At 39.2% G+C, this 16,264-nt stretch overlaps 1 protein-coding gene across 1 annotated transcript in view; it reads left to right on the forward strand.

Annotated features, from left to right (window-relative positions):
• Positions 1–16,264, forward strand: part of EEFSEC (eukaryotic elongation factor, selenocysteine-tRNA specific) — a 101,045-nt gene that overhangs the window by 43,223 nt on the left and 41,558 nt on the right. The window contains exon 7 of the mRNA XM_009284446.2: positions 13,745–13,901. Coding sequence (XP_009282721.2) covers positions 13,745–13,901 — 157 coding nt within the window. The remainder of the gene's footprint in view (positions 1–13,744; positions 13,902–16,264) is intronic.

Here is a 16,264-nt window from a genome sequence, read left to right on the forward strand (position 1 = left end):
TTTTTTTTTTACTGTCCCTTCAGTATGGATAGATACACTGTCTATAGTGGTTGGTATTATTACATTGCTGTCATAAGTTTGAATCTTGGTGGTACCTTTCAGTAATCAGTGGAGAACCATTTGTTTATACTTCCCATAGTGGAGTTTTTCATGATGAATGGTTTAGGTGGAGATGTATGATATATGAATAATATAATTACCCCTAAATGAGCAGAGTTGATGTAAACTTCAGCAAATGTTTACTTGATGTATTAGTGCAGTACCCTAAATGAGCAGAGTTGATGTAAACTTCAGCAAATGTTTACTTGATGTATTAGTGCAGTAGGTACTTTATTAACTTTTGGGTAAAGAACTATTTTTTATTTTCTTAATCCAAAACCTGATTGTTTGAAGAAAATGTTTAGTGTTCTTTTCGGAAGTCCATAAAGTTGTGTTGAGTACTGCATAATATCTCTCCTTACTTTACTGTAGGAGACTAAACACTTAGCATACCTTACCATGTTTGCAAGTTGTAATGCAGACTTCTTGAATACTTTTTTTGATTGTTTGCTTTACTAATTTAATAGTAAAAAATAAACTAAGAACCTTGTCAGGGCATGATTTTTGAATTAGTGAGGTTCTTTTCTAAATGCCTCACTACGTTAATTAAATGGGCAATTCGTATTTCCCCCTTTTCTGTGAGGTTTCTATGTTGCTGGTTTAGCTTTTTTTTTAAAAAAAGAAGTTTCTCCTTTGGATTTCCACTACTGACTTTGGAGGCCATTCTTTTCAAAGGAACTATGGACCTGTGGTCTTGTGTTGGTTGTTTGGATGCCAATTTTGTCACTAGGAAAGGAAGGTAGTTACGAGGAGGATATCTGTAGCTTTCTGAAAATTTTGTCTCTATTAATATGGGTTATATAGGACACCCAAAATCAGCAGTTGCTTTTCAAAATTTTGGTAGCAGGGGTGTTGTTTCCTTTGTTTGGAATGGCCGGCTACCTTTCTCTTTGGCTAATGGTGATGTTGAACTAGAACAATGGGTCCAAAAGCTTCTCTAATCTGCAGAGAAGCTTAGACCAAATGTGTTTGTCTGGATACCAAATCTTGGGATGCTCTAGAGCTATCTGAACTCATAAAACATTTGCCTTTATCTTCGCTAAAAATTTACTTGCTTGTGCATGGCCCGTGCTCCTAATATCCACAGAGACCTGGCTTACTAACTCCTTTTGTTTCTCCGTAGCTATAGGAATGTGAATGAGAACAGAAGTTTGTGTGACTCATGGAGACACATGCTGCTTGTGTTTTGTTTAACTGAAATGAACTGGTCTCAGATTCTTTCTTTATTTTTGCTCCCAATGCATGGCGCTAGCCTGTGGGAGTTGAAAACTTGCAGAGTACCAACTGTGCGAGTGTGAGTTGTCTGACTGGGTTCACAGTTTGCCGTTAGCCTTGGTCGTGCATTTTTAATTGGTTTTATTTAGTGTTATTTTCAAATGCTTTGCCAGTTTACTTATTCTGCTATTGATTTTACTGTGTAAATAATGGAATAACGTTAATCAAATTACACATATTTTATTTTCTGGTCCAGAAAAAAACCCAATGAATATGGGTTATTGAACATTTGACCAACAGAGTCATTTATTAGGCTGATATACCAGTGAACTGTTTTGATATCTTCCCGTGCCTTTTAAAATGTAGAGCTGGGGGTTTTATTATTTTATCCTGTCTTCATGTGTCACACACTGTGCCCTATATATAGGCCTTGATCACTGTCTATATGCATACTAATTGGCCCTGTAAAGGAACAGTTGCCATCGAATTGTCTGTCTGCAGGTTAGGTTTGTTCTCTGATTCTGCCTGCTGTGGTACTGTAGATACTCAGAGTTGGCATTTTCCTTGATGCATGCCAAAAGGATAGTGGAGCAAATGTCGTAAGAAAAGCTCACGATGTAGAGTCACAGGAGCACGCAGGTACTTGGGAGAGTTGGTGGGAAGAGGATTGTGCCAGTTATAAAGGACCTGCTGGGGAAGTACTTGCAGCGTTAGTTGAGGTAGCTACTATTAAGTCTGTGCTTTTGCAGAGCAGAGAGCAGCAGGAACAATGGGGTGGTACAGTGACTTATTTTAGTACACAAAGTCGCTAGCTAATAGAAAATCTGAATCAGCTGGTCCCACCCTGCTGCTGATGGATGGCTGGAGATTAGGATCGCTGAATTTAGGGTGTCTATTCTTGGCACTGATACAGGAAAATTTCTTTCTCTGTTGAGCAAGGAAGCTCCCCCCCTCCTCACCTTCCCTGGGGAGGCATAAAAAATAATAATAATAATAATTAAAAAAATACATGTTACCTTCACAAGAAGTGAACTTTTCCTCCAGTGAATACTGCTGGGGAAAATTAGCTTTGTAGCTTCCTGAAAGGCTGGGAGAGAGGGAGGCAGGGGCATGTAATGTCCGCCTTCCCGGGTTCAGCATGGGGTGGAAACATGCTCTCAGAACTGGGCTGTAATGGCATTCAATAATGTACCCGTCTGTAAAATGCTGCAGCTAATCTGATGTGGGCTCTCCCAAGCCCCCTGCTTGCTGCTAGAATTAAAATAAATTCCCTGCAGTTTAACTACCAGTTTACCCAGGAGAAATCAGGCATTTATGGTTTGGCTTTTTTGTTCCTATTCTGATTAATTTTAGAGCACTGATGGAATAGTAAGAATTGTAAATTCATTAAGTTTCAGCATCACAGTACTTTTCTTTTGTGCCCCTTGTGTATGGCACCTGCCTGGATTTTAAGGTTGGGGGTTTTTTGGTTTTGTTTTTGGATTTTTTTTTTTTAATAAGAGAACAACATTTATTCTCAAATTTTTTTTTGGTTCTCTAAGAGCAAGTGTGACATTTTTGCTGTTTCACGTAGAAATCAAATCTATGAACTGGGTAAACACTATATTTTTAAAAGGTAAAAAAAACATACTTAAACTAGCAAACAGTCTTGAATTAGTACACTTTAGTGAAAAGTCATGCCTAAGCTTTGGCTTTTCTTTTGCCTGGCTTTTCTCATCTGCTCAAGTGATGGTAAATGTTCTATGAAAATTCAAGTACCCTTGTACTTCTCACTGTTTCCTTTTGGTATCTTGCCTCTTTAATGCTAAGACTTGAGCTAGAGCACTGGGAGAGAAAGAATCAAAGCCTTACTACTGTTGTTCACCAGGATCTTTGAATTTACCTGTCTGCAGCTTATCCTTGAGCCTCTTTTCACATCCTTGCTTATTTATCTGCTGATTTTTTTTTAAGGTATGTATTACTGTAGTATCTGAGAAATTTGGCTTTAAAACATTTATCATCTGCCTCTTTGGATAAGTTAGTGTTGTCTGAGATGCTGCATAGTGCAGGAAACTTGCTTCTAACCAGGATGGGGCATTTTGGGGTCTGCACTTATGCTGGGATTGCATCTTGGTTACAAAAAAGTTGCACGATTCAAACTGGAGTTAGGATTTTATCTGATGTTTTTGAACTGTTGTAGAAGTGTGCTCCTGATTTGCTTTGGACCAGATTTGTTTTGGGGTTAGAGTAAGTCTTCAGCAGTTAGTTTTAAGGAAAATAAAAATCTGCCATTCCCTCAGAATTAAGAGGGCACTGGCAAAGGTTTATATTTGCATAACTTGATGATTTAAAAAATGATGTGAAATACTAGTCCAGTTTTCTCTTGCAAAGAGGAGTTGAGACAGGGGAGAAGTTCAGTGGAAGGAGGTTTCTGTTGAGCATCTTTCTGGCATGGTTATGTGGAGGCAGACTGTTGCCCTCTGGACACTATTTTTGCAAAACCTTGGCTGTCTGACAAATGTACTTTCAATAGGAAAAAGAGCTAGGCTGGCAACAAGTGGCTTGTACTGATAAAAAGGTAAAAGCAGGGCTGAGAGTGCTATTGTGAACACCAGTGTTGCTTTAAGGAGCGTGATGTGGGAATCTTGGTGAAAAAAGGGCAAATGAGATGCTGCGAAGAAAGTTTTATCCCTCTGAATTGACATACGGTGGTGGCTGTGAATGTGGGCTTGCTAAACTGTAGCAGGTCAGCAGCCCCTGTGGTAGGAGACAAGCAAATTATGAAGATAAACAGCAACTGTTGTCCTTGGTCTTGTGCTTCTGGAGACAGGCTGCTCACCAGTCAGCTCTTCAAAGTTCTGTGGGCAGAGACTTGTATTAATCCTAACACCATCTCTGAAATATCTTCCTCTCTGAATTTTACCTCTACGCAGCATTGCAGATTAATTCCAGTCTGACTCATGAAGCAGTTACTCAGTTCCTGGGATAAATCCTTTATATTTGTCGTGTTGTTTGCTCTTTGGCTTCCATGGACATACAGGTTGAGTGCAGTGAGTTTCAACTGAAAGGTGAACCATAGAAGTGCATCGTGCTTTCCTGCGTGACTCAGATATTCTGCCTGTTTTGAAAGTGTTCGCACAAGCAGGATTTATCTTAGGATGGTTTCCACAGGGTTCTATTGTCAAGGATGCTCGTAAATCAGTAGCTCTATGGCAGAAACAAAAGGAGAAGGAAAACTCTCTGCCTTGCTTGCATAGCACAAGCTGCACCTTCTGCACTTTCAAGCTTGTGTAGGGAAAAATATATGCATCTCAGCTGCGATTGTTTCCCATTTTAAGCATAGCAGAATGTTTTCCTATGAGAATGGGCTTGTCCTTTCTAAAGATGCTTTCTCTGTGTTCCTCTGACATTAAGAAGAATGAATTATCTCTGTGTATTTTAAAGTTTTTAATCTGTTCTCATTATTTGCCTTGCTCTTAGGCTTTACTTATTTGACAGTATGTTTCTTCAGCAGTTTCCTTTCATGTGTCATAGCCATGGGATGTCCTAGTTTTATTCATAGTCACTCTGTTCCCATGTTTTGTGGGTTGCTGGATAGTGAGTTTTCTTACTGAACTCGTTCTTGTGTGGACTGAGGCCATCAGGTAGCTAGCATGCTTAGTTCCTGGAGGATGGAAGAAGTACTTATTGCTTAATGTTACTAATTGTTTTTGGTGTGATCTAAGTGTCCCCAAGGAGAAAAGTATTGTTGCAGGAGCAAGATGTGAAAGCAGGGCAAGTTTATCAAGATTTTCATCAGAGCATCTCTTCTGAAGTTTGAATGGAAGTGAAAAAGATTATCTTTCAGCATCTTTTAAAAGTGTTGGGGTTTTTTTCTCTTCTTACAGTAGGATAACAAGAGCTGTGTCAGAGCAAGTGCATTACCTGAGTGGTCAAATGGAAGCTCTTTGTCACCATTGCTTAAAAGATTTTTCTAGCCTTTCAGAAAGAGGATGAGATATTGTGGAGATGTGTACTAGTAAGCAACTGCAGGAAGTTTGAGAAAATAGTATTTAAATTTGTTGATGACCAGCAATGACCCAGGCTATCCTTTAGGGAGCTAGACATTTTGAAAAGCAGCGGTTGTGAAAATGGCATTTTTTAACAATTATCAGCCATATTTTGTCTTTAATTCCTTATGGCTTTTTATTAGTGAAAACACCAACATTTAGAGTACGTGTCAAGTTTATTGTAGCTCAGCCACACACTTAAGCAAACCGCTGAAGAAAAATTAACCCATCCGTGAGTGAATAGGAACATCCAATGTGGTTCACTTAGGGGATGAGACCAGACTTCTGGGGAAGTTGTCTTTGCTTGGGGATGTGGTAAGTTAGCATGGGAGTGCCAGAGTATTCCTGTCTGGAAAGATTCCTGAGTTAGAGGATCATGTGTGAGCAACACTGGTACTTTTTTTTCACTGAATCCTTTCCAGGTATCTTATCAGTAACACCAGAATTCGTTTCACAGAGTTGTGCCCATGCACTGTATTTAAAAAATTTGCCGCAGAAATACTGTTCCTTGAATTGTCTGTTGCATGGTTGCAGTGCCACTAGGAATGAAGAGAAGTAAATCTTACCTGCTCAGATAGTTAGATTCTTCCATCTAACTTACTTCTAGATAAAGGATGTTTCATTGGCTTACTAGGGCTAATGTTTTATCTGCTATTTTCTTATAGTGGCGCTGTATTTCCAGCAGGATAGCAAGTAAAAACCCACTGCATCAGCCAGGCAATGACGCTTTCTGGGTGACTCATATGGTGCGCAGACTAATACAGGCACAAAGTGAGTAACAAGACCAAACTGGACAGTGAAAACTGATTGAGTGCTGCCTGCAGGCACAGGCAGGGACCTGGGCTGTCTGCAGAACCTTCTGTGACTCTAGCTGGGAGAAATGGTGGATGTCGTTCCATCTACTGTAAACATGCAGACGCCACAATTAATATTTTTCCTGCTTTGAAGTCTGAACATGAGTTTGTTTGGTTCTGCTTGGTTGCTGATGGTATGCTAAATACAGTAATAATCAGAGATGAAGGCAATCAGGTGAATAAAAGTGCACAGCACATTCACTAGTTAAAATGCACTGTAAAATAGGAATATAAAAGATGCATTTATTTATTGGCTCTTGTTTAGTTTTTGAGTGAAAGGGTTTGAGAAGCTTAGTGTGGGGAAAGGGAAGGGAGGGCTGTATGCTCATCAAACAGAAATACCATTTCTGTTAAACAGTACTGAGAAAAGAGTGGCAACTGACACAACATAGGGATTAACATAGTAGAATAAATTTGTCATAAAAGCGTACCAGCTAAGTCACAGAATCTGCTTGCTTACTCATATGAAAAGATTGGTATTTTGTTCACTCACCAAGAAAAGAATGGCTTGCTCCACATGACTGGGTAGTAGAATTTTGCAAGGTTTGAGTAACACCTATGGTTGTTATTTATATTATTAAATTTAAAATGCAGACATGCTTTTGGGTCTTACAAGTGTATGGACAGCTGGTCTTGATTTTTCTGAGGTTGTGTAAGAGTCACCTGTGGGGGAATCGGTTTGTCAGCAAGGCAACCAATACACCATTTTATTTATTGGATACAAAAATAAATTAAGAATGTTACTTAGGTTGCAAAATCAAGCACTTGAAAGTTAGGAAATACCAGATTTACAGTTGCCTATGCAACATTAATTCTGTTCCCCTGTGCCTCTACCCTGTGCACTTCATAAGGCAGGGTTCCTGTGAAATTTTTTTGGATGTGGTCATGTAAAGACTATATCATGGGGCATATCAAAGAGGGACAGGAATAAGGTTGAATGGCCATCTGGCATTTCTTAACTTAAGTGCCCAATTCTGCAACTTACATTTATATAAAACCTAAGTTATTTAATTTCCTAGGCATTTTTAAAGTAAAAAGGTAAAGTAAAACTAAATTTATGTGTTTATTGAACTGTAACCATCCCTCTACTGTACACTTTCACTAGGGTTTGAGTTACAAGTATTCAGCAGTGTAGCACATACTTGCTTAATACCACAAACCTTGTTAACCAAATGGCAGAAGGAAACTGTTGTCCAAGAGAGATGATGGGCTGTTGGGATTTGGGCAGAGGATGCACACGCTGGAGTTGGAGATCATTAGAGGATGGGACAGGCTTGGGATGTTTGTCCGTGTGGTGTCTTCAGGAGGGGATGTGAGTCTGTGTCAAGAGTCGGCTCTCTCCTCTCCCTCGGCATCAGTTGCTTCTGGCAGCTCTTTGCAGGCCTGTCCTTGTTGCCTGCTTAATTTCCAGTGAGGATTTTGTAAGCCTCTGTTCTTTGTTCTTCTCTGCCCGCCCTAAGCTATTTGTGGGCAGTTTCCTTTAGAAACAAATTAACTTACTGTCACTTTACTCGACCTACTGCTATGTGCCGGATCGATGCGCTGTTCCAAATGAAACTCATCGGGTCGCACTGATGTTTCCTTTTGGATGTTTAAGATCTGCAAACCTAAGATTGCCACAAACACTTTAAAATAGTTGAAGGAAGTGCCTGAGTGTTCTTAAGTCATGGAGATTCCACCAGAGAGTCCTTCTGGCTGCTCAGAACCACAGCCTGGGAGGAGCCCTCTCCAGCTTGGCAATCCTCTCTGCGTCCTTCTTACAAGGCCAGGTCAAGACTTCTGCATCTACAGATCTGCTCTACAGAACAGCCTCTTTCTTGGTTTGTGCTTGGATAGTAACCATTGCAGGTTTTTTAATCTTTATAGCATTTCAAGCCAGGACTGGCTGATCTGGAGATGGAGGTCCTGAGCAGTATAGTATGTAGTAATAGTCTGTAGCCTTCTCTTTTTCCTCTCTGTTGATGTTGCTTTTCTTACATAAAGGGAACACAGCATAGATTGGTGTAAAGATTAATAAAATTATGACATCAACCAGTTCCTTCTCACTTGGTAAAATGAATGCGTTCTTAACTAGGCTGTGTCAAGAATTTAGTGCCTGTGTTATTTTGGGATTCAGCCCTTCTAAACTTTAAATAGAGGTGAAGGAAACTTGCGCTACAAAGGTGTATAATGAAGTTAGTGCCCTGTTTGTACCCTGTGCGTGCCTGGAGAACACTGATTGGTATGCATAGAGCTTTTAAAAATCTAAACCAGTCTGGTTATGCAGTTCTTACTCATTGTCCTGAGTCAATACTAAAGATTCCTTTTCCACTCCTGTACTTGTCTTAACCAGGTTACAGTGATGGCAAAATGCTCAGCAAAGGGAAGGGCATTTATGGCTGCTTGTTAGAAATTCTCAAATGCAATCATGCCTTTTCTGAGCAACGAAGAGAAGGGCAGAGAAAGGAAGATGTTTCTTGGATACGAGAAACATAGGCTGGGGAGAGATGGGGCAAACATCTGAAACCCAAAGTTAGTGGATATGCCGAGATGTCTGTGTGACGGCTTCTTGCTCTATTAAAACAGCAGTAATGAGACATGAAGTACTGAAGGAGATGAACTTGTCATCTCTGTTCCTTCCTCCTGGATGGATGTTCAAAGGCAGAAGTTTAGTTTGCTCACTTGGAGGATGGTGAGAAGAAGGTCTTTAGAGCCCAGCAGACAACCAAAAGCTTCTAGGGCCGGAGGGAATTGCAGCAAGAAAAGCCTTTAATACTTCTATGCTGATGTAAGCTCTTGAGGAAACAATGTGGCTGACCAAATCGTTCTTTCTTTGTACCAAGTCGTTCACCTAGTTCTCAGTAACAAACTAAAAGCTAGAAGAGTCTTTGGAGAATCAAAAAAGCTGCAAACCTAATAGCGAAATCCTCTCAGTTCCTTTCTCCTTCACCCTTTTTGCGGCCTCATGTACCATCATTTTCTCAATGCATGAAGCCACATTTTAAAAAAGAACAGGAATTTGCAGCCTCCATAATATTCCCATTTCTGACACAGAAATGGAAAGTGCTCGAAACTGTTTTCTAGAAATAAATGAGCTGTCACTGATCATGATGAAGATGTCTCAAGTGTACTTTTTCTAAAGTACAAAAAAGTAATAAAAATACTTTGTATTTTCAGTGTTAGTCATAGGGGGCTTTTTGTTCTTTTTCCCCTCCTGTTGTTTTCTGCTTTGGTTTCAATGGGCCATTTTTCAGTTTGCTGAGAATAATCCTCAGACCTGTTTTTATCCTTTTTCTTTAAAATTGTTTTATTTCTATTTAAAACCATATAATTTTAGATTAAATAAGAAAAGGTTTGAGACAGAGAAAGTAAAAGCACTGAATATTAAATACTAGAAAGAGACACAGAGAAAGAGTAACCTCTTCTGATTTCCCATCTCATTCTGGCACCGCTTTGTTTTCCTCCTGTGTGTTTCTGTTCTGATTCCCCTCCCCCCCCTTTTTCTTTTTTTTTTTCTTTTCTTATTTCCCCCCCCCCCCTTTTTTTTTTTCTACAGATGTGTTAAGACATGGAGTTGCTTGGTCTCAAAATGTGTGTGATGGATTGTTTGAGAGGGTGTTCAGATGACAGTAATTTCTAAGTTATCTTAAAAATGAGAGTGGTTTGACAGGCTGGACAGTATAGCTTGCTATCCCTGCTCAAAGGGAAATCGCGGAGTTCTTTTTCCTTGGGATTCTACTATGGTTTGCACTGAATGCCAACACATGTAACATTAACTGTGGTTTTGCAAACAACATACGGTAGCGTAAGTACTGCTTAGATGGGGAGTGTGAGGTGGTTAATTTTTTCTGTGAACTTCTTGGTATTAGCAAAAGTGTTATGTGCCAGAGATGCGCATACTTCACCTATGGTTATAAAGTGCTGTTTACTTTTCTCGTGCAAACACAAAAGCCAAGTGGGAAGGGATATTTCATAAACTCAGTGCTATTGTGTCCTCTGGTCTAAGCCATAAAACAAGAGTAACAGAGACGTTCCCTTTGAACTTGAAATCCCTTTCTAAGCTGCTGATCTAACCTAAGTGAGAGTGGGAGACTATACCAGCCAGAAAACTTTTCTCTTCTGGGTATTTCCCTCCCCCCGCTCCTCTCTCTTTTTCTTTTTTTCTTTTTTTTTTTTTAAAGTCCTTAAGTGAGTTTGATGCTGCACCTCTGCCCATAAATTTAAAAAAATATTATCGTAATGTAGGTCAGTGAACTGAAACGCCACTGTACACCATGGGGGATTAAAGTCAGAGAGGCAGCCCTCTCCCACTCCCACTAGGTCATATGACAATATAAACAAGAACTGCAAGGAGCCTTCAGCTTTTTCTTGCCCTAATCCTTTGTTTATGCAGCACTTAAACTGACTTTTGGGGTCGTCTCTGTCTGGCATTAAAGCCCTAAAGCTTTTTGAAGTTTCCCTGAAGTTAATAAAATTAGTCTGCCCTCATTGCTAGGCCCCTTGCTGCTGCTTCAGAGCAGACTGCGTACCCTTACTGTCTTTGCGGCATTTGGCTTTTTAAGTTAATAATATTTTATAACAAAAAAAAAAAGAGTGTTTGAGAGAAAAGCCGAAAGCTCTCCCAAAAGGCTGTTCAGCTAATAGGCAAAGTGATTGCCATTGTAGATGTTCTGAGAACTCAAAAGGGATTAACTTAAAATCCAGCGATTGGAGGTAAATTGCTGGTAAAGTAATTGGAAGTGTTGAGTTTCAGTTGGAGAGAACAACGTGCATTTCTGTGGCTTTTTACAAAGCAAGACTAAAACAAAAATTTAATTTTTCTTTTATAAAATGAGGTTTCCTTCATAGCAATTCTCTCAACCTATTTATTTTAATGCAAAGACTTATCACTTATCTTAGTTTTTGTTACATCAAGCATTCTCTCATTATTTAGTCGTCTTCAGGGATGAATTGGTGATAGGCTAACTGGGGGGGACAGATGACACAGGGTGGGATGTATAGTATTTAGTGTACGAGGCTGAGACTTCAGGTCATAAAGGTTTTATTCCAGACAGCCACTCAGGCAAGTCACCGATCACTTATTATCTCAGCACTGCTAAAGCAGTTGTTTTTCTAATGGCCTATAGAGATGCCCAAGGAATAATAGTGATATGGACAGAACACACCAATCAGCTAAAGGAGGGATTTTTTTTTTAGCAAGTTCACCAGTGAAAGGAACAGTGCGGCTGGAGCCCTTGGTTACTTTGCTAAACTGTGTGTATAAGAGCAAGACACTAAAAGCACATTTACTTACAAAAAATGAGGGGGTTTAAAATCAAAAGGTATTAAGTGAGTATGGTATACCTAAAGGGTGATAGATTTTGTTGCTGTTATAATCAACGATTGTAGGTTATCGTTACCAGTCTACTCAAAGGTACATGATGCCTGTAACACTTGTTCATGGAAATCATTCTGAGGTTTTTCTGACAGCCTTGCCGGGGAGGCTCTAAACTGAACCATGCTAGCACAGTAGGATTGCTCACCCTTTAATTCCGTTTTTAATTAAGTTAAAGATAACTTTGAAGTGCTCTTGGAAAAATAAAAGATGTTTATGTTGTCTTTAAAGTTGGCTTCCTGTGCCATTTTGGGGGGATAACTACAAAAATAATAGATATATGGAAGATCCTCGCTGGAGTGTAAGAGACCGTCTGTATTTCAAACGTGGGTGAGAAGCACATAGCCAGTGGTGGAGAAGGGTGCTCAGTTTTGAAATTTTTGTTTTAGGAATAAAAGATTTGCAGGAAGAAGTAATATTTTTATTTCACCAGCTAATGCAACTGGAAAAATGAAGAAGGTTTTGAGAATGTAAGTGCTTCTTCAGGTTGAAATCAACAGCTTCTTTTTCTGCTAGTCTTCTATTTGAGACCCGAAGAAAGGCAAATGTTCCTGAAAGCTTATCTTCCCCCTCTACCACCACCTATTATCAGTGGCTCTAGTAAAAGACACTATTCAGTTTTAAATTTAAGCCAGAGGTTGCTAAGCAGTGATACTACCATTAATGGTTTATAAGCTATTTTGAAGCAGTGTTTGTTGGGGGGGTGGAAGAGGACAGTCACACCAAAAAAACAGAAATGTGACCTTTTAGGAAAAGACGAGGAGTGGGTGTTCAGGCAGCAAATGTTGTTGAGACATCTCAATGCTTCTCCTACAGCCTTGACCTTGCCACTCCACTGCGGGCGGAGCTGCCTGTACTGTTGTCATCCCCATGTGAAAGAATGAAGTAGGGCTGTAGACACTTCTCATCCTGCACGTGCATGTGGTCTGGGACAGGGTGAGGTCCTGCCAGTGCAGTATTGCACAGCCCTTTCAAGGCTGTTTATAGCTGAGCCAAGTAAACCCCATTTAAAACAAAACAAAAATTAAATTTCTGATGCTAGATTTACTGCCATACTGAGATTGGCATTAAAGTAGAGGCATACATATGTAAAAAAATAATAAACAAGATGCTAGGGATTTGAGTCTGTATATGCATTACTGTTTGTGGAAGAGGCTTCAGGGAAGTAAGTAGCTTAATAAACCTGCAATACTTTGAGTCGTCATTTAAATTGAATAAAGGGGAGTGTTCAAAATTGGTTATAATTCTTTACCATTCTAAAGTCACTTTGGTCTTTGAAACTGTTAGGTTTATCTAAAAATAGCTCCTAATATATGAAGAAGAGCTGCAACTTTTGCCACCCCCAAAAAAAAAAATCTTGAAAAGATTTAAGTAATATCCCCTTATTTCTTCTGATAAGTAAATAAATGTTCTTGCTGTGGCTATGAGGTAGAGTAACTCCAGGCGCTAGGTATACAAGGATATTCACACCTACAGGATTAGGCTCACTTGACTGCACCTTATACTTTGTAATGCCTAAGGGAGGGTTGTTTATCTTGCCTTACCCACCAACCTTGCTGCCTCTTGTTCCTGATAGCTTAATTAAGAATTCAATGTGGAATGGTTCTTCCCGCTGGGTTACAAACCTTGAAATTAAAATTGGATACAATGGTCATAAGGCTTTTAGTTTAACAAATCAAAGTCTATGTAAAGGTGAATATTTAAAAGGCTCTGTTTAGAAACTCTGAGTAATTCTGTCATTTCTTTGGAAGTGTAGCTGTTGGAGTGCAGTTCTGGAGCTAAGAGACAGAGAATGTTTATGTAGGTAATAATGTGCTTATCTGTAGGATAAGTAATGGAATAATCTTTTTGTAAGCATAGGTACTTAAGTGACTTTCATGGAAAGGTTTCAAAACAGAAAAGAGATTTTAATTAACTAATCTTTAAAGCATGTTCTGATGTAGGTTTTGTTCTTCCTATATTAGTAAAAAGGAGGTGAAAGCAGAAATATATTAATTCACAGTCTTCTACCGTTTTAGACACACATTGCTTTAAACTCAGCAGTTTAGATGACTCATCTAGAGTTTTGTTCATTTGGGGGTAACTGGTTTTCCAAGGGCAGGGTGGTAGAAGTCACCAAACTTAGTGTATCTCATAGGTATAATTTCTCTTGTCACTTTAGACTGTAGGCTCACGAAGCCCTATTTCTTTTGCAGGTGATGGATGATTACAGTGTGATTGGTCGTTCGTTGTTCAAAAAGGAAACAAACATCCAGATTTTCGTGGGTCTAAAAGTCCAACTCTCTACAGGAGAAGATGGAATAATAGATGGTGGTTTTGGACAAAGTGGCAAATTTAAAATCCGAATTCCAGGTAGGTGCTTATCAGCTAACAAATACTAATCATAGAATCATAGAACAGTTTGGGTTGGAAGGGACCTTTTAAAGGTCATCTAGTCTAACCCCCCCCTGCAGTGAGTAGGGACATCTTCAACTAGAGCAGGTTGCTCAGAGACCCATCCAACTAATGTTTCCACGTGTGGGGCATCTACCACCTCTCTGGGCAGCCTGTTCCAGTGTTTCACCACCCTCACCTTAAAAAATTTCTTCCTTATATTTAGTCTGAATCTACTCTCTTTTAATTATCTATGTCAAGTGTAGAGGATCTTTCCATATTGCAAGTCTGAATGTTACCGGTAGTTTCCTGAAGTTTTGAAATTGGCTCATACTCAGTTGGACTGCTGATGATTTGGTGGATTGTACCTCTTCTAATTAAATGATGGCAGCTGTGACTTATATTGTGAGACTTGAATGGCCTGAAGCCACATCTCCTGTGTCAACAAACTCCAGTCTCAAAATGACTTCTTAAGTGTTGGTAACATCGAAATCATGCTCTGCCCAGAAAGGTTTGTGGAAATCTCTCCTCTCTTAATATACATATGATTTGCACCAGAGCCCTTCTGAACAAATAAAGGAAAATAAACCTGCAATCACTTTTACCTGTAGCTACATATTAAATATAGTATAGTGGATGCAAGTTCCTTAAATTGGCTCTGTTGTGCATGTTATTACCTAACTTGCCTTCAAGCAAAAACTGCTTGATAAATGAGTTTTTGGAGATCTTGAGAGGTTATTTTTATTGCTTGTGTCTCCTGGTTTTATGATATTCATATTACTGTATCTTTCATCCTTGGTGAATTACAGCAAGGATTTATGCCTCCTTAGGTTAGAGCAGGGGGAATGATGGGTGCTAGAGTTTATAAGTGTCACTACTGGGTTTTTTCTCCTTCTTTTAAGGTAGGAAAGTTGTTCTGAACTTTTTCAAAAGGCAATAATAGCTGCTGCATTTAACTCAGATTATGGGATAAGATTTTAACGATACTAGGAGTACTTTGTATTTTTGGAGTGTCTTCAGCCCATTTATCACTAGTTAATCCTCTGCCCTCTTTAGGGAGATGAGCGAGATTACTTCTGTTGTACAAGTGGAGAAAAGAAATCATGATGTTCTATGACAACAAACAATCACATAGTGATTGATCTAGAGAGAAAACTGAAGTTTCCTGATTTCTTGCTGAAGATGGACTATTTTCCATTTAACTTAAAGCTTGATGCAAGTGCACTAACTTTGACCCTCAGCAAATTTCCTTTCTTCTTCCTATCACAAGATAAGAATTTCTGACTAGATAAAAAAATCTCCTGTATTCTATCCTAGCTGTAATTCCAGTTTTGTCACTAAATGCTAAACTTTGCAAACAGGGTCTGAAAGCCTAATTAGCAAGCACAGCGCATATTTAAAGAAAAGTTGCACCAGGTATGTGTATGTTTTGCATTTTCTATTATAGAAAAGCTTTTAAGCGTTCGCTAGGGTAGGTACCTTTAGGTGGTGAAATGATGTGTAAATGACCTTAATGCTGAAAATGTTTCAAACTGAAAATCAAGGTATCTTTCTTAAAAACATAGTGTTCTTAGTAGCTTTTATCTCCTGGAGGCAAAAATATGATGAAAGAGAACAACGGGAGGATGGCATGTATGTTGCCACTTTCACATTTTGGATGGAGGAAATGGTTCTTCATGGGATGGGGAGAAGCCTAATAAGGAGTCTTTGTCACCGTTGTGGATGTAAGCAGGAGCTATAATTGCAAACCAGCAGTCACATTAAGAAAATCATACACAGATTTAGAAAATTGCTTTTTGCTCTGTATATTGAGTTAGTGGGAAGAAATGATACCTTTCACCAAGGTGTTCATTATCTAATCTTGGTTATACTCTTCAGATGTTTAACAGAAGACTATGAAACAGAGGACCCTTTATAGTTTGTTCTTTCAATGAGAAGAATATGTAGTAGAATACTAGAATTCAATACCTCTCTAAGGTAGGCAGTATAATACAACTTAGTTTTCTTTAGTCTGGGTCAAATTTGGGTACTCTTGCTACCTGGAAAGAAGAGGCAATAAGCTAAATCAGCTCGAGCTAAGAGTGTGGCTAGCGAGGCAAAAACCCACAGAATTTGGAAGGGCCTAAAAACCTGTGTCTTTAAGAGTTGCAGAGATTTGTGTGTAGGGGGAGGGCTATTGCTGTGATGCTGTTTAAGTCAACTGCAGTTCACATTCCTTTGTTAGGTCAGTGTTGCTTTTTTAATGTGTCTGCATCCTGTTTGTGGGGTTTTAGATTTTATTTTTTTTTTATTAAATTTAACTGATCAGACTCTTCTCTCCCTCCCCCCCCCCCCCCCCTTCC

This window comes from Aptenodytes forsteri, unplaced genomic scaffold (assembly GCF_000699145.1).
Source record: "Aptenodytes forsteri isolate BGI_AS27 unplaced genomic scaffold, ASM69914v1 Scaffold53, whole genome shotgun sequence".
In the NCBI taxonomy this organism is placed as follows: Eukaryota; Metazoa; Chordata; class Aves; order Sphenisciformes; family Spheniscidae; genus Aptenodytes; species Aptenodytes forsteri.